At 35.4% G+C, this 20060-nt stretch overlaps 1 protein-coding gene across 1 annotated transcript in view; it reads right to left on the reverse strand.

Moving 5' to 3' along the window:
• The window catches only part of GLIPR1L1 (GLIPR1 like 1), a 32216-nt gene that overhangs the window by 9631 nt on the left and 2525 nt on the right, over positions 1–20060 (reverse strand). Inside the window, exons 2-3 of the mRNA XM_070506603.1 lie at positions 5560–5805; positions 1910–2010 (exon numbers count right to left, since the gene is read on the reverse strand). Of these exons, the coding sequence (XP_070362704.1) occupies positions 1910–2010; positions 5560–5805 (347 nt within the window). The remainder of the gene's footprint in view (positions 1–1909; positions 2011–5559; positions 5806–20060) is intronic.

The following is a 20060-nucleotide window of genomic DNA, read 5'->3' on the forward strand; positions in this document are numbered from 1 at the left end:
TTTATTTTGACTAATGTTAGCATAGTAAACATTTTTCCATTCTTTTACTTTTAATCTATTTGTGTCATTATATTTAAAATATGCTTTTTGTAGACAGAATATAATTGGTTCTCAATTTCTTAGCCAATCTTGCCATCTCTGCCTTTTCGTTTGGGTGTTTGTACCATTTACATTTGATGTGATAGTGACATAGTTAGGTTTGAGGCTGTCATATTCTTATTTATTCTGTTTGTCTCATCTACCCTTTGTTCCCCCTTTCCTCTTTTTCTGCATTCCTTTCGATTAGTTAAATATATTTTAAAATTTAATTGTACCTGCTTTGTTCGCTTATTTGCTATTACTCTTTGTTTTGTTATTTTAGTAGTTACTTTATGGTTTATAGTATGCATCTTTTACTTATCACAGTCAAGTTAAATTACTTCACTTAACATAGAGTAGAATAACCTTAAGGTAATACACTTCCATTTTCCCCTCCCAACCTTTATGCTATAGTTATCACAGATTTTAATTTTACATATGTTATAACTCTCATGATACATCACTATTATCTTTGATTAAACAATTCTCTTTGAAAGATAATTAAATAAGAAAAATATCCTATATATTTACCCATGTAGTTACCATTTCCAATGGTCTGCAAATATCCTTATTTCACTTTTATTTTTGAAAGATATTTTTATAGGATATAGAATTCTCAGTTGACAGTTCTTTTTCTTCCAGTATTTAAAGATATTGCTGTCTTCTCTCTTGCACTGCTTGCAAGGAGAAATCTGCCATCATCCTTAGCTTTGTTCCTCTGTATGTAGCATGTTCTCTGGCTGCTTTTAAGTTTTCCTCTTTATTACTGATTTTGAAAATTTGATTATAAGGTGAGTTGATATAGTTTTCTTCATGTTCCTTGTGATTGCGGTTTGTTAAGCTCCTTAGTTCTTCAAGTTTATAATTTTTCTTAAGCTTGAAAAGTTTAGGGCCATATTTCTTCAAATATTTTTATGTCCCCTCTTTCAGGAAATCAGTTCCCACTAAAGTTATCTCATAGCTAACTGATGCTCTTTTTATCTTTCTTGGATTCTTTTTTCTCTGTGTATTCTATTTTTGATGACAATAAATAAGTGTTCAGTAGTTCTGCAATTTCTCTGGTATTTATAAAAATTGTACTCTGCCCAAGCTTTAAGGCTATGTATTTGTCATTCTTGTTTTTGCTTCTAATTGAGAGGGAATGGAAAAAAACACAGAAAGAGATATATAGATTAGTACCTTTTCGTAGAAATTTTGGCATATCTCAGCTCCTTTTTGTCAATCCTGTATATTTATTCTTTACCTATGTTTTCATCTTTTGTACATTTTATTTTGAAATTTTTGTTTGTTAGAGAGTTGGATTATTAACTGATTTTATCTCTTTCCTTGTACAGACCTAGAGTTCCAGAATTTCATTTTGGAGACTCCCATTAGGTTAATATTATATTTCCATTTAGATATGCAAGTATCAGTGAGACAATTAAAAATTATGTATTCTTTTCTTAGACGAATGTGCTTTTCACCATCTTTCTCAATCATTTACTCATTCCAGTTACGTTATATTATATTAGAGGACCACTTGCCAACCTATTTTGTGTTCCAGTATTTAGATATTACTATGGCAATGCATTTTATGTTATCTTTTTTTTACCTAACAATCTCCATCATTTTCACTCTCAAGTTTAAATATTTCATGATAGATATAACTTTTTACACAAGGTAACATTCTCTCACCACTTTCTATTTTCATATATTTCTTTTGGTTAGCAGTATAGAGGGAGACTTCACTGATCAAAAATATACTTGTCTCTTTAGTATAAGATCCTATTTTTGGAAACAATTCTCAACATGTATTTCAATTTAAAGTATTTTTAACAACAAAATAACTTACGCAGGTCCATAGTTGCATACAAATACTGCAGTTTCAGCTCCCCCAAGGTTAGGACAAATTCTAACTGCACAACCAACTTTATATGAATTGGCCCAAACTACCTATAAGGAAAGGAATTTAAAAATAAAATATGTGAAAAAACTCTACACAAACAATGCATTGTGGGAACAGGTATAATCTTTGTCATGCTACAAAAAATGAATGTGCATAAATACTTATTGGCTATTCTTCCCTTAATTTCTAATATTTAGTTTAAAACAATTATTTTGTTAAGGCTGCTTTCATGAGTGCTACCTATTTTTCCCTCACTGATAATTCTCACAAATAAAAATATAATATATAGCAAAAAGCATAATTTCTCCCAGATGATTTATGAAACATATTTTTATTTTCTTCATGGTCATGTCATACAAACAATATTAAAATCAGATTATAAATGAAAACAATAATTAACTTTTATTTCTTTTTCTCAAAAAAATTCTACCTAGTTTATGATCACATTTTAAATTTTATGGTCTTAACTATATTCTTACTTTTGTCAAGTCATAAGAGACAGATAGAGATTAAAAACATATTGACTTTATTGCAAAACAATGCCTGCCATAGGGATGGTGAATCTTTATTTTTATCTAGTTGCAAAGAATAGAAAAGTTATTCAAAAGGAAGAAGATTCCTGTGGAAAACTAGCCATGGGGAGAGAGAAGGAAGTGAAGAATGTTACTACTCCTTTGTGACAAGGATAGAATAAAATTTTCCTCCTTTCTCCAAATGAACAAAGGGAAAATACTGATTTACTCCATTTGGAAAACAAAAATAATCCAAGGAAAAATGATAAAGATTTTGACAACATAAGTGAATTTTCTGAAACTTATTTTACAATTCTACTAACAAAATGTATTAACATTTTTTATAAATGATATATTAGTCACTATTTCCCATGGCCTGGGTGTAGCCAGAATCAATAGTTTTGCAAAGTATATTTTAATGGCTCTTTAATGTCTGGCAGTCAGCAAAGTGCAGTAAAATCACAATAAATCGAGAAGTAAGAGAGTTTTGCTTCTAACCATTTGTGTGATTTGGGAGAATGACAGATCAATGATAAGCTAGTTTCCACTTAATAAAATGAGATTAAGCTAGATCTTTAAAAGATCTCTTTCCTTTTGAATACTTTAGAAAGTTAATAAATTATATGACTACAAGTGTATATATTTTCAAGAAACCATGTTTGAAAATTTGGTTCATGAATAACTATGCCATGAAATTCTATTTGCTTATTATATCTAAATTGTGAATTTTTTTTGCTTTGAGAATGGTAAAAATAAATATTGACTATATGTAAGTTAAAAATGTATTGCTTTCACTAAAGGGACTAGATGTAACATTAATATGAACACTGGTTGTAATTTCAATATGAATATCTGCAGAAGACAAATGAAGAAATTTTTAGCTCATTTTGTTTAGAACATTGAACAATATAGAATTCTTGAACCAATATGAAGAATGTACCCATTCCTAATTATTTAAGCATATATGTAAATTAGCCAGTGAGGAATGAGCTCCCGTTTCTGATGTAGCAATGTTAAGGGAGAAGGGTTATCTGGGAATAGGTTCCTTTTTCCTTGCAACAATAGAGGAAACAAAGGATAACACAAAGGCTGTGATTCAGCCTTGATGTCATATTAAGGATATTGCTTTCTGCTTATTATCAGGATACCTGACGTTTGATTCCATTCTCTCAATTTTCCCAGCAGTAACCAAACCATATTTTTTGCTAACAACCTATATCCTGAGAAGGGTTTCCAGTCTTATTGCAAACTGTTATTGGACAAAGAGTCAATAGACAGGGAGCATGGAAGCTGCTAATTTCTTTGTTTGGTGCACTTCTGGTAAAAATGACTTGCTTTAAGACACTCTATCTTAATTCAACTTATACAGATGAATAAGTTTGGAAAACAAAGTTAGCTCTTTCTGTTGCTTAAATGGGCCTTTCTAGGAGCTCAGTGCCATCTCTAGGATTAGCTTGGATAAAAAGTGACTATTACTTCTCACCAAACCTCCCATCTGAAACAACAAAAAGAATTGGAAAATTATAGGAAATAATATTTTTCAAGATACTGGACATCAGACAACAAAGAATAATGCCCCCTGAGAGTTGGGGAGGAAAGATGTGAGCTGTACAATTGTCCCAGCTTATTGCTTTGAGAGAGTTTCTAGGCCATGGCTGGGGGTGTGGAGTGATGGGGAAATCAGAAGAAGCTTGATGGATTCATATAGTTGAGAGACAGAGCTGAGAGTATGGGGAGACCAAGGAGGCAGGAACTCAAAGAGGATAGCATAGGAGAGGAGAAAATCTTACAGTGACACAACTGTGCATATCTACAGGGAGTCCTCATCATCATTTCAGCAGAGCAGTGATCAGAGCATGCACGTGAAGACTCACCTATAAAAACTAGAGGTTCCACAGGGCCAGGAATAGGGCCTGTTCCCACTAGCCAGACTGGAAAATTTCATAATTTCTGGGGCATTGGGTACAGTATGCATAGGAACCATGCCTCACTGGTGAGAGATAATTAGCCCTAGACTAAACTCTGCTTTCATTCCACCCAACATATTTTGAAAGCAGAAGCCAAAAGGATCAAATAAATTCCAGATAACTGTATCCCAGAAGACAGTTCAGAAATATTTACAGGTATATAAATGATTCCAGCATCCAATAAGGCAAAATTTACAAAGATGGGAATGCAACAAAATTTACCTAACATGATAGGAAGCAGGAAAATTTGACCCATAAGGAAGACGAAAAATCAATCCATTGAAACTAACCCAGAACATAGATGCTAGAATTAACAGGGAAAACATTAAAATAATTATAATTGTATCCCATATGGTTAAAAAGCTAGATGAAAGATTAAACATACTAGGTATAGTCACTGATGATATAAAAAAGAGAAAAATAAAACTTTTAGAGATGTAGACTTTAATGTTTAAGATGAAAAACAAACAAAATATCATTAATAGTAGATTAACATTACAAAGGAAAAGATTAGTGAATTTAAAGATATAACAATAAGACTATCAGGAATTAATTACAGAGAGAAAAAATTCAAGAAAAAAGAGAAGAGATCATCAATCAACTGTGGGGAAACTTCGAGCGGCTTCTACATAAGTAACTGGACTCTGGGAAGAGAGGAGTGAGGGAGAGTAACAGAAATAGTTCAAGAAACAATGGACAACATTTTCCCAAATTTGACTTAAACTGTAGACCTACAGTTCCAAGAAGCTCGGTAAACGGCAACACAAAACACGTGAAGAAAACTGTGGTACATTATTATGAAATTGCTCAATACCTGTAACAAAGAAAAAATTGCAAAGGCAGTCCAGAGGAGAAAAGATATGTTAGCGCAGAGGAACAAATAAAAGGATTACAGAAGATTTCTTGTTGGAAACAATGCAAGTGAGACGACAGTGGAGTAAGGTTTTTAATGTTCAGGAAAAAGAAAAACCTCACTGCGTAGGGTTGTATTCCCAGTAAAAGTATCTTCCAAATGAAGGTGAGTTTTCCATAAACTCAAAAGAAAATGCTAAGAAAGTTGTCTTATGATTGAAATGTGCATGAATAAGAACTAGTCAATAAAATGTCAAATATTTACCTGTGTATAGTGGCCACAAACTCTGGAACATGACGGACTATTAATATCATAAAATTTATTTTCATTATACCAGGCAACAACAGCAGATTTTGGTGTAAATATTCTGAATCCACCTAACCACATGTTTTCTCCAACAAATTGAAAAGCTGGATGGCATTCATATGATTTTGATAAACAGGTGTTGTGTTGGAATTTGCACTTCTTTGTCCATGCCTCAGCAATCTGCGCTAAACCTTCATCCCAAGTCTGAAAGATAAAAATCATTTAAATTGAATTGTGCATATTTGTTTGGATTAAAGTTATTTTAATGATTGTAATCAATTGATTTTTGTTTAAATTTTTATTTTAATAAAATATAGTTTTTATTTTGTATTTATTATGTTCATAGTTAGTCATTTCTTTTTAGTTCTGCTTCAAAACCACTCATTTAGTGCCCACCCTATCACAGTTCATCTTTGTATTTCCAGGACCCAGTTGATGGCCTGGTACAGTAAAGGCACTCAACAAATATATTTGAATGTGATTTAAATCAGTCAGAGTTCACAGATTAGTAATTCAGAAGGTCATGCAAATGTCATAAGTAAAGGATGAGTGTCCATTTATAATTTAAAAGAGAAAAAGCCTCTCAGTCCTCTAAGAATAAAATTCTCTTAATTTGATCAAGGGTATCTATAAAAAAAACCCTGCCACAAGCATCAGTATATAATGGTGAAATGTTGAAAGCTTTCCCCCAAGATTGGGAATGAAACAAGATGTCTCATTATTTCTATTTAAAATGTATTGGAAGATAGGTAGTACAATAAACTATGTGAGCTATAAATATATAAGACAAAAGATATAAAATATATAACGATTGGAATATATCATTATTCACAGATGACTGGGTGCATAGAAAATTCAAATGAAAACACAAACAAAACTATAAGAAATAAATGAAAGTATCAAAGTTGCCAGATACCAGGAAAATATACAAAATTGTATTTCCGTATACAATCCAGAAACAAATAACTTCAAAAACATCAAATATGTATAAATAATTCTAGTAAATGATTTAAAAAAAATCTCTACACTGAAAACTACAAAATATCACTAAGAGAAATTTTTAAAGACTGAAATAAATGGAGAGAAATAAAATATTCATGGACTAGAAGATTCAGTATTGTAAAGAATATAGATCTTAATATTTAGTTAATTTATTTTTTTAATATTTATTTATTTATTTGAGGAAGATTAGCCCTGAGCTAACTGCTGCCAGTCCTCCTCTTTTTGCTGAGGAAGACTGGCCCTGAGCTAACATCCGTGCCCATCTTCCTCTACTTTATATGTGGGACGACTACCACAGCATGGCTTGCCAAGTGGTGCTGTGTCCACACCTGGAATCCGAACCGGCGAACCCTGGGCCACTGAAGAGGAATGTGCGAACTTAACCACTGCGCCACCAGGCTGACCTAATTCACTTCTAATGGAAATCCAAGTAGCTTTTTTCCCTGGAAATCGATTATGAGATGTATATAGAAATTCAAAGAGCCAACAATAGCCAAGCCAATCTTTACAAAGTAAAACAAAGCTGGAAGACTTACTCCACCAGATATCAAGACATCATAAAGCTACATTAGGACAGTGTAGTCTTTGCACAAAGGTAGACAAAGAGCCCGATGGAACGGAATGGAGTCCAGAAACAATTTTTAACAAAGGTGACCTTGTCTTAAGGTTGCTATTATTAGCAAGATGATTTTAAAAAATTTTTATTTTAAACTAATTCTAGATTCACAAGAAGTTATAAAAATAGTACACAGAGGTCCTGTGTAAACTTCACCTCGTTTCCCCATTAATAATGTTTTATGCTACTATAGAATGATATCAAAATCAAGAAATTGACATTGGTACTATTAACGGATTAAGATTACAAGAGGTTTACGTGCATCCACTTGTGTTTGTCGTTTTATGCAATTTTTTATCACATGTATAAACTGAAGTAACTGCCCCCATAATCAAGATATACAACCTTTGCATGAGCACAATGATCCTTAAAGTCTTACTCACTCCCCGCCCTATCCCTAACCCCTGGCATCACTAATGTGTTCTCCATCTCTATAATTTTGTCATCTCAAGAATGTTATATAAATAGAATCCCACAGAATGTAACCATTTTGAAATTGGCTTTTTTTTCACTCAGCATAATTCTCTTGAGATCCACCTACACTGTTTCTTGTGTCGATATTTTATTCCTCTTTACTGATGAGTAGTATTCTATGGTATGGATGTACTGCAGTGTGTTCACCTATTGATGGAAATTTGGATGTTTACAAGTTTGGGCTTTTACCAAAAAAGCGGCAATGAACATATGTGAAAAAGTTTTTGCATAGCAGTTAAGTTTTCCTTTTTCTCTCCAGTATTTGGCATTGTCACTATTTTTTATTCTAGCTTTTCTAACTGGTCTGTAGTGAGGCCATATTGTGGTTTTAATTTGCATTTCCCTGATGGTTAACAATGTTGAACATACTTTCATGTGTTTACTTCCATCTGGATATCCCTGTGGTGAAATGTCTCTTCAGTCTTTTGTTCATTTTCTAGTTGAATTGTTTTACTTACTGTTGAGTTTTGAGAGTTCTTTATGTATTCTAGACAGTTCTTCCCGAGATAAGTGGTTTGTATATATTTTCTTCCAGTCTGTAGCTTGTCTTTTCATCTCTTAAGAGGGTGTCTTAAAGAGCAGAATTTTTTAATTTTGATGAGATTCAACTTATTGACTTTTTCTTTTATAGCTTGTGGTATTGGTGAGATGTCTAATCAAAGTAACCCACCATATTAGGAAGCCTCATCTAGCTGTAGGTGTTGAGGATCTTCTCCACTTTTTCTTGTAAAAGTTTTATGTTTTGCATTTAAATATATGATTCATTTTGTGTTAATTTTTTATAAGTTGTAAAGTTTAGGGCAAAGCTCATTTCTGTTTTTTCTCTGCTTATGGACGTCAAACGTGTGTAGAGTCGTCCATAGTATTTGTCTGCAGGGTCTGTAATGATACCCCTGATTCATTCCTGATATTGGTAATTTGTGCCACTGTGTATTTCATTAACCTTTTCAAAGAATCAGATTTTTTATTCTATTGATCTGTTCTATCATTTTTCTGTTTGCAACTTCTTTGATTTCTCTTATCTTCATTATTTTCTTCCTTCTTTATGTTTATTTTGCTTTTTTTCTTGTTTATTTGGGTAGAATTTAGATTATCCATTTAATAACTTTCCTCTTTTCTTTTTTTTTTCTTCTTCTCTCCAAAGCCCTCTAGTACATAGTTGTGTATTCTAGTCACCAGTGCCTCTGGTTGTGCAATATGGGACGCCGCCTCAACATGGCCTGATGAGTGGTGCCATGTCCGTGCCCAGGATCTGAACTGACGAAACCCAGGGCCGCCCAAGCAGAGTGTGTGAGCTTAACCACTCAGCCACGGGCCTGCCCCCTCTTTTCTAATATAACCGTTTAGTGCCGTACATTTCCCTCTCAGCACTGCCTTAGCTGCATTGTATAGGTTTTGATGTATTTTCGATATATATTTTTAAAATTTTACTTGAGACTTTCTCTTTGACCCATGGGTTACTTACAAATGTGTTTAATTTCCAAGTGTTTAGAGTTTCTTGTTATTATTATGCAGTGATTTCTTGATTTCATTATGTTCTAAGAACATACTGTATACAATTTCAATTCTCTTGAACTTACTGAGTTTTTATTTTGCGGCTCAAGATATGGTCAATCTTGCTTAATGTTCCATAGGCTTGATAAGAATGTGTATTCTCTAGCTATTGAGTGGAGTGTTCTATAAATGTCAACTAGATCCTAGTTGATTAATGGTATTGTTAAGTTCTTTATCCTTTATCCTTGCTGATTTTCTGTCTTATTGTTGAGAGAAGAATTTTGAAATCTCCAAATGTAATTGAAGACTTTTCTATTTCTTCTCTCAGTTATATCAGCTGTCCTTCCTGTATTTTAAAGGTCTGCTGTTTGGGGCACACAAATTTTTTATTACAATTTCTTTGTGATTGATCATTTTATCATTATGTGATGTCATTCTCTGTCTCTGGTAATTTTCTCTGCTCTGAAATCTGCTTTATTTGACATTTATAAAGGGAGTCCTGCTCTCCTTTGATTCACACTTCCATGACATTTCTTTCTCCATACTTTTACTTTCAACCCACCTATATCATTAGTTTTGAAGTGAGTTTCTTGGTTACAGCATATTTTTGGCTCCTGTTTGTTTGTTTGTTTTTAATGCACTCTGTCAATCTCTGTTTTTTAATTGATATATTTGGACTATTTACATTTGCTGTACTTATTGATAAGTTAGAGAATGTCTACCATTTTATTGTTTATTTTTAATTTGATCCCTCATTTTTCATTCCTGTTTCACTTTTCCTGTCCTCCTGTGAATTACTTGAACATTATTTATAATTCATTTTGATTCATCCACAGTATTTTTCAGTATATATCTTTATACAGCTGTTTTAGTGGTTGCTATAAGTATTACATAACATATGTAGCTTATCACAAACTACTGGTGTCAGCTTTTACAAGTTTGAATGAAATGTAAGAATATTACTTCCATTTAGGTCCCTTTACCACTCACTCCACCAATAATATAATTATCTTAAATATTTATTCTACATATATTAAAACCATATCAAACAATGTTATAATTTTTGCTTCAATTGTCAAACATAATTTAGGAAATATGAGAAGAATAGTTTATTTATTCATATTTTCACTCTTTACCTTCTTCTTTCTTCATTCCTGATGTTCCAAGAGTCCTGGTTTATTATTATCTTATTGTTTACAGAATTTTCCTTAGCTAGTCTTTCAGAGTAGGTCTGCTTATGACAAATTATCTTAGTTCTCCTGAATCTGAGAATGTCTCAATTTCACCTTCACTCCTGAAGCGTATTTTCTTTGGATAGAATTCCTGGCTGACTCTTCTTTGAACGTGAAATTGAAATTGAAATTGAAGATGTTGTGCCACTTCCTTCTGGCCTCCATGGGTTTGGGTGAGAAGTTTGTTGGCATTGAAATTGTTGCTTTCCTATAGGCAATGCATTGTTTCTCTCCAGCTGCTTTTAAGTTGTTTTTCTTTGTCTTAAATTTTCTGAAGATTGATTATGATGTATTTTGGAATGAATTTCTTTGAGTTCATCATATTTGGGCTTCACTCAGATTTATTATTTATGTCTTTATCCAAATTTTGGAAATTCTCAACCACTATTTCTTAGAATATTTGTTTTGCCTCTCCCCATCTTTCCCCTATCCTTCTGGGACTCCAATGACATGAATGTTAGGAATTTTGTTATTGTCACATAGATCCCTGATGCTCTGTTCATTTTTTTTTCAGTTAATTTTCTCTCTGTTGTTCAAATTTGGTAATTTCTGTTGTTCTGTTTTCAAGTTCACTGAGTTTTTCCTTTGTCATACTCATTGTGCTTTTGTGCCCACCCAATGAGTTTTTAATTTTGGTTATTATCTTTCCAGTTGTAAAATTTCCATTTGAGACTTCTTTATAACTTCCACTTCCTTGCTGAGATTCCTATTCTTTCATTTGTTTGAAGCATTTTTATAACTTCTCTTTGAAAAATTGTTATGACGACTACTTCAAAATCCTTGTCAGATAATTCTAACACCTATGTCATTGAGCGCTGGCATCTGTTGTCTTGTTGAGATTTTCTTGGTTCTTGGTATGATGAGTGATTTTTTATTGTATCTTTGACATTTTGAGTTTTATGTTATGATGCTCTAGATCTTATTTAATCCTCCTGTTTTAGCAGATCTTCGCTGACATTGCTCCAATGGGGGAAACAGGGCACCACCTGTTTATCACTGGTTGGCGGGTGAAAGTCCAGGCTCTCCGTTTACTCTTATTAACCCTGCTGTGGGGAGGGATGCCTTGTTACTACCAAAAGGAGATGGACATCCAGGCTCCCCCTTTGCTTCTGCTGATGTCATCCCATGGGGGGAGGAAAGGGTGTATTGTTATCACCAGGTGGGGATGAAAATCTAAGCTCCCAACTTGGCCTCTACCAACATCACAGGAGAGGAAGGGGTACCTCATTACCATGGGACGGGGCTTGAAGTCCTCACTTTCCACATGGCCTACACTGATATGGTAGGTGGGTTTGTTGTTGTGAGGGCCACTTCATTACTGCTGGGTGGTGGTGAAAGTTCATGCTCTATGCTCGGCCTCCTCTGACACCACCCTGGCTGGGAGGGGGTGCGGCACCTCCTTGCTGCCTGATGGGGGCTGGAAGTCCCTTCACTTAGCCTCTTCTGATAGAACACTGGGGTAAAGGAGGTAGGAGGGGTGCCTCATTAGTTTCAGGCAAGGATGGTAGTCTAGGCTCTCCACTTGGCCTTGGCTGAAAAGGATAGATGTTTTCCTGTGTTGTTTGTCCAGAGTAGGATGGTCATTGGAAAAAAAGGTTTCTGCCTTACTAGACTTCCCCTTTCCTGGTTCACTGGCAAGAGAGAGCAGGCTTTTCTTGAAGCTTTTATTTTCTGCATCCATTGGAATTTCTGGGTTTCAGGCTTCTTTGTACCAAATCTGGAATATATGGGAATCAAACAGGAAATCCAGGGAAGTCACCTTGTGTCATTTCTTGAGTCTTGGAGTCTCTAATTAATCTGTCTTCTTTCTTCTTTCCAACTTTAAAGTCTTATATTTCTTCTATATATAATATCCAAGGTTATTAGCTGTACTTAATGGGAGAGAGAGGGTAAATGGATCTACCTCATCTTGTCAGGAAGGTGATTTTTAAAGGTCTTTGCTTGTTGTATTTCCCATTCTTGTCTCCACAACTCCAAAGAAGACATTCCCAAGAGGTAGATAGACTCCCTATAATTCCTTGCTTCAAGAATTTGGCATGGTAGAAAGTTTAAGTAGCTAAAAATAATGGATACTACCAGTATCAGAATCACAGCCTTGAGCATACAGCAAGATTTCAGAGGGGAAGGCAGGATGATGGACTAGGCAGGTAGGCTATCTAACATGGTTCTCCCAGCTCCCATCAAGAGTTCTGTGCTATAGGACTGCCACGGGGGCAGTTGCATGTCCAAACGTGGATGGACAATGTCACTGGCATCCCAGTGGTGACTAGTTTGGAAGGACAGCGATGATTGTTGACTTGATTCCTAAAGATGCTTCTCCTATCCTTTGGAACAAAGACCCCAGGTTTTTCGTGTAATGATGGAGGAAGAGGAGTCCCCAAAATGTTAAAGATCACAGGTTTAACCCCCTTGTCAATGTGAGGACTAAAAATTAAACTGAAGGTGATTTAATGAAAATAAATAAATGTCATCTTAAGATTTTAGATTTAAATTCATACTACTAACTTCAATGGTTAATTTCCTATATTCTTTTTTTTGACATTTTAATCACTCATTTTCCTTCAAACTACAAAAATAGCTGTATTAAAAATTTTGTTTTCAGTAGTCAAGAGAGACTTCAGCAGCTCCCCGAGCATAGTTCATAATTTACTCTTCTGAAAAATGAATAAACTAAGTGATGAGTTCTCAAATACCACCCTCTACCAAAAATATACATACTTGGAACAGGTAAAATATCCCAAAGACAGAACTTCCATTTTTCTCACATTTACTGTAAGGCAGATACGATTCAGAACCAAACAAACAAGAAATCAACAACAGTCAACAAATGTTTTCAAGCCAGAGCATTTCATTTAGTATATTCCTAGCTATAGCTTTTACACAATTCATTCCTTTTCTAAGCTATCTCAGTTTAGCTATAAACTCTAGAAAACTTTACCTCCCCTTAAGCTTGTGAGAGTCCTTGTGTTTTGTCTGAATCATTGGGAGATTTCCCTCCTTTAAAAGAAAAACAAACAAACAAACAAAAACTAGCTCAAATCTGGTACATATTTTAAACGAAAAAATATTAATTAAAACATAGTTCTAATGCTTTACTGTAGAATAGCTTGTACCAAGTCATCTCCTATCCAAAGTATGGTACAAGAGAAAATTGTTCTATCATTCTAATTAAGACCTAGTCTTATCCAAATGGCAAACACCATGACCTTGAAAGAGTAGGAATTAACATCTGATAGCCAAGGAATTATATGCTTTCAAACAAGTATTTCAAGCCAGTTCAAACAGACATATACTATGTACATGTGTATGTACAAATTGTAACCGCTTAGATGTGTTTATAACTAAAAGTATTTATTTGCATTTTAGAATTCCCAAGGACCTTATAATTAAAGCTCATTTTTTTTCTGATTAAACAATGTAATCAAAAACTTTTCTAGATAATCTATTTTAATCACCCCTTAGATCTGGCAATACTTTCACTTAAAACTTAATGCTAGTAAGTCTCTGGCCCTGGGGGAAACGTTTTATTGAGCAGTATTCTGCCTTAACTTGTAAACGGAAGAATTTGACATGCTTATGGACATAAATTTTAATGAAGCTCAATCACCAGTCTTATGCCTAGTAACTAGTGACTCCAGTACACTCCAGAAGCTTTTCTAATCAAAGCTCTCATGTAGTGAGTTACATCTATGTAGTTTCTCTACACACAAAGAAGAAAAAGCCCACTAAGGAATTCTTCAAAATATAAAGTAAAAACAAAGATAATTAAAACAGTTTCATCTGATGGAGAGTTCCCACACAATCTTTTTAAGAATATGCTCATATAATCATGATGCTTTTGCTTGTGCTGTGGCAAGAAACATTATATTGTGCACAGGGTTGAGGACAGGAGAATACTGGGATGTGTCAGTGTGTTACTGAAGAATTTACACTATACATGGATAGTGTAAAAAGGACGATGTTGAACAATAAATAGTACATAGTCAATGTCCAAAAATTCCTGAAAGGACTATAAGAAATAATGCAAATGAAAAAATAATACTTTAAACAAATGATTTATTGAGGTAAAATTGATATAAAGAACTGCACATATTAATGTGTACCATTTGATGAGTTTGGACATATGCAAACACCACAATAGCAATACCACAATCAAGGTAATAGCCATAACCAATACTTCTCAGAGTTTCTTTGTATCTCTTTGTTTTTGTTTGTTCGTTTTTGTGGTAAGAACACTTAACATCAGAGCTACCTTCTCACAAAGCTGGAATGCACCATACCATACCATGGACTATAGGCACTATGCTATATGGCAGATCTCTAGAACTTATCTAACACAGCTGATGTGACTGAAACTTTATACCCTTTGAATAACAATTCCCTAATTCCCCCACCCCCCACTTCCCAGCCCCTGGCAACTACTACTGTATTCTCTGCTTCTATGAGTTTGACTATTTCAGATACTTCAAATGAGTGGAATCATGCAATATTTGTCCTTCTGTAACTGCCTTATTTCACGTAGCATAATGTCCTGCAGGTTCTTCCATGTTGTCACAAATGGCAGGATTTCCTTCTGTTTTAAGGTTGAATAATATTCTAAAATATGTATATAACACATTTTCTTCATCCATTCATCTATTGATGGACCATTGGGTTGCTTCTACAGCTTGGCTGTTGTGAACAATGCTGCAATAAACATGGGAGTGCAGAATATCCCTTCAAGACAGTGATTTCAACTTTATTTGATATATACTCAGAAGTGGGATTTCTGGATTATATGGTAATTCTATTTTTAACTTCTTGAGTAATCTCCATACTGTTTTCTATAACTGCAACACAATTTTACACTCCCATCAACAGTGTACAACAGTTTCAATTTCTCCACAACCTTGCCAGCACTTATCTTAAAATTTATTTGTGCTGTTACCTCCAACATGACAAACATTTGCAATTAAGAAAAACAACAATCTGCATATAAAAGTTATATTAATTCAACAAAAAGTGGGGAAGAAATGAGAAGAAACTAAACCTCTTACTTTTAGAATTGCAAGAGAATCAGCAGATACCCTCTTGTTCTTCCTTATTCTTCACATTTGTTGTCAGTGCTGTTGTGTCCATTCTGACTCCTAGTGACCCTGTGTGCAGCAGAGCTGAGCCCTGCCTGCGCTTTTTGCTCCATCTTCTCACCTTCCGTCCCTGTATGAGACAGTGCTCTGCTGCTGTTCACAGAGTTTTCATGGCCAACCTTTGGAAGTGGGTGGCCAAGTCCTTCTTCCTAATCTGAAGCTCCACTAAAACCTGTCCACCATGGGTGACCCTACTGGTATTTGAAATACCAGTGGCATAGCTTTCAGCATTACAGCAACACACAGCTGCCACAGTATGACAACAGACAGTCGAGTGGTGTGGTTCCCTGATCAGGACACCAACACAGGCCACAGTGATGAGAGCCTTGGATCTTTACCACTAGACCACCAGGGCTGGCTTTTCTTCACATTGGTAAAGCAATTATCCAATGAATGACTTTGGAAGCTCTTATTATACTGCCTGTCAATGAGCTAGCTAGGGTTGGGGGCTCCCCCTTGTCCAAGCAAGAGAGGTTCAATTCTAACTCACCTTCTCTACAACAGGTACAAGTAAGAAATGAGACTTTCTTTTGTTAAGCCGCTGAGATTTCAGGGTTTACTTCATATCACAGCCTTGCCTAGCCTCTTATAAAACTTATTATTGGAAGTAGGGTGCAGTCAGAACACAAGTCTAAACGTATACCACCCTGAGACCTAGGCAGGAAGGATCCCTTCCTGGGTCTAGATTTGACAGGACATCACATATTACACACACACACACACACACACACACACACACACACAATTTATTATAAAAGACTTTCCTCATTCTCCTTAGCATAGGCTCAGTGTGACCCATGACACTGAATGTCTCCATCTTTTGCCAGATGTTTTCAAAACAAAAGACATCTATAGCTGAATGGTAAATAGGTTTGTGAATATTGCTGCCAATGACATTGGAGACAGACACTGCTTCAGAGTCCAAGAAAGATTTGAAATATGGAAGCTTTGGAAGATTTGAACTCTTACTATGAACTTTGGTAAGAGAAAAGATCAACTTTCCTTTCCTTTCTGCATGAAAGCAGTAGATTCTTGCAGAATATAATATTGTTTAGCAGTACCTTTGAAGATCTGTTTCCTCAATTCTCTCTTTATGTTCCTGTCTTGGGGGTAAGGGGCACATTTTGCAATGGGAACCATTTCCTTCACTGTTAAGTAGGGATAAATGTAGATCTGTATGTTATCAAAGTGGAGCATGACATCAGTTATTTACATTGGCCACCAGATGGACATGAGCACTAGAATGGTGAATAATTTTATATTTAGAAAAATATATAAAAAGACAATTGAATTTTCTAAAAAAATTTAAAATACTTAAAATTAATACTTATCCATTATAACTTTGCCTTTTAATTTTAATAGACAGTTTTGGTTATTTTAGAAGAAATGAAAATTTAGTTACTGATAAGATCAATGCAGATTTGCAAAATTATTCTGATTAAATCCAAATCTGAATGGGTTAGATGAAGTTCCTGAAACCACACATTCCTTACTAAATAAAGATTTAATTGTTAAGCAAACAATGAGACTGTATGTAGGCTTCCATTTTTACTCTTCCTCCAGCCCACAAATGTTAGTGGGGAGCTTGCCTGAACCATGTGCGAGAACTTTTCAGTTAGCTGACAAGCCGTGAGGAAACTTATGCCAGAGGCAGGAACGATGACAATCCATGTGACTCAGAGGCAAAACATCTGACAAAATGTGATCTATAACTCAGGAGGCAGGCCATGAGTCCATTGAACTTGGAGCTCCAAGCAGAGGTTGGAAAACAGAACATTAATAGTGTTTGTTCGTTATAGTGTGGGTTCAACAAGATATTACAAGAGTAAAACACTGGCCAGTTTGGAAGCAGAAATGAAAAAGAGAATCAAGAAATGTGGGACTTTTTGAGATATGGAAAACGAATTGCTTCTATATAGCATATAAGAAGATATAAGATTTTTAAAAGGCTTTGACAAACAAATGGAATAAAACTTGCATGTGATTAAAAAGCCTCAGGGCAGAGAAGAGACGAAGTACATGACTCCAAGGAAGTCCTCTTAGTTGATTAAAAAGTGCCTCAGCAAATGGACCAGGTTAAGGGTGTACCCATTTCCCCAAAAGTCTTGTTTCAAGGTAACTGGCATTAAAATGAGAAAGAAAAGCACTAGGGTGAGAAAACAAAGGAATAAAGGCTTGAAAATTTCTCCAAACTGTACTTGAAGTGTGGGTCCTGGTACCTGGAACTGATTGGAAGCATATAGCTGAAAGACCTTCAGAGTTTTTGAGAGAGACGTATTCCCAAAGGTATTGTAAACCTCTTGTGAAAAAGCCTGGGAATGCTGAATACTTTCAATGACCTTTGGACCTTAAACTTCTGTGGGCAGAAAGCAGTCTGAGAGGCTATGCAGCCCTCAAAGATGCCATTCCCAATGCCCAATTTACACTGGGCCAAGAAGGACGATGGATGAGCAAGAACATTGCAGAGGAAGAAGATAGGGACCACAGAAACCAATGGATAAGGGAACTCTTACTACCTCTAATTAAAGAAATTTCTGACCCCCAGTCTAGCAGGTCTTCACAATACCTGCCCTACAGATTTCAGAATTGCTCTGAACCAATGATTGCTGTGTGGCTCCCATTCTTCCACTTTCTGAATAGAAGTGTTTGTTATGATTGTCTTCTCTTTGTGCTACTATTGAATATTGCTTATGTGGAGGGCAGACACAGTCACTAGGCCAAGAGTGCCCACAACCAACCTTGTTGGAGAGATTGTTGCATACCACTCAGAGATGTTAGACTCTGATTCAGTGGCTGGATAGGATATTGGGTTTTACCCTTTGAGGGAGGCCTTGAATTTGTTCTGCGTACAGGAGGAAAGGAATAAAAGAATATTTGATGGCCACAGAAGCAGTTCTGTGGTAGAGACATTTAATGCAAGCAGGCTAGGGTCATCAGACTAATTTTGCTGAGAGGAATATGGGTAGGAACGACATATCGCCTCCAGGCCGGATCATAAACACTCCTGTGCAACCCTGTAGCTTTCTCAACGGTGACTCTGAAGAACATGTGTTGGCATGATGGCACCAAGATGTAAACAGCTGAAAGCACTGCATGGAGAAGAGGTGATGCGGAGAGTGGTGCAAGTAAGATACTAAACATGTATTGTTTAGTGGACTTTGTGTGAGTGAGATATTAAACTTTTGTTTGAAGAATTCTAAGTGAAATAAGGCAGACAGTGAGAGACAAATACTGTAAGAGCTCACTTATACGTGGAATCTAAAAAAACCAAACTCATAGATACAGAGAACAGATTGGCGGTTGCCGGAGGGGGAGTTGGGGGCATGGACAAAATGGATGAAGATGGTCAAAAGGTACAAACTTCCAGTTACAAGATAAATAAGTTCTGGGGATATAAAGTACAGAATGGGGACTACAGTTAACCATGCTGTCTTGCATATTTAAAAGTTGCTAAGAGATTAGATCTTAAAAGTTCTCATTACAAGAAAAAATTTTGTAACTATACGAGATGATGGACATTTACTAAACTGATTGTGGTGATCATTTCACAATATACACATATATCAAATCATTATGTTTTATAGTTTAATGTCAATAAAAAATAAAAAATGGGAAATGAAAGCCTGTGCGATTTCAGGATTTATTTGTTAACAGAGCATAGTCTATCATTTTCTGACAGATACAGAAATTGATATGAGAAATGAGGCACCTGGTTTTCCTGGATGATTTAGTAGTGGAAGACAGGGCAAACTCCTGTTGAAGACTTAGTCAACAGTCAGCACTTCTGCTTCTGGCCAAGATGGGGTAACAGGACCAGCTTTACCTTCCCACTTGAAACAATAAAAACAAAATATGTGAAAAAGCAGCTGTCAAGACACAGGGCATCAGGCAACAATGAACAGTGATCCCTGAGAGGAGGGAACCAGCAAGGGGAGCCCTCCGAGTGCCTGAGCTTACTGCCTGGAGAGAATTTTCAGGCCATAAAGGAGTACCAGAAAGGAGAGACCTGCACAGAAAGAGAACTCCGAAGACGTTCAGAGGGTCCCCTGGAGTGTTTAGCAGAGTGCTGATTAGCATATGCATATAAGGAACCTACCCTAGGCCAGGGAATGAATTACTCAAAAGGATAAGAGGGAATATTACCTAAGGCTCACACAGTATTCGGTATAATGCCTCTTCCCACTAGGCAGATTGGAAAACCTCACGGTCTTGGGAATTGTGTAGAGTACTCAGAAAGGTCTTGCCTTAATAGTGGGTGATAATTACCCCTAGGCTAAACCGCTGCTTTTGTCCTGCCTAACAAATCTTAAAAACAAGACACAAATGGATCAAAATGCTAAGTAACATAAATGCAAGGCAGGAAAAAAAGTCAAGAATATTTATAGAAATACAAAAATAACCATCACCCAGCAAAGTAAAATTCAAAGTATCTGGCATCTGATAAAAAATTATCTGCAATGGCTAAAATTTTCCTAATTTGATTAAAATTTGCAGATTCAAGAAGCTCAATGAACC

This window comes from Equus asinus, chromosome 4 (assembly GCF_041296235.1).
Source record: "Equus asinus isolate D_3611 breed Donkey chromosome 4, EquAss-T2T_v2, whole genome shotgun sequence".
Classification (NCBI taxonomy): Eukaryota; Metazoa; Chordata; class Mammalia; order Perissodactyla; family Equidae; genus Equus; species Equus asinus.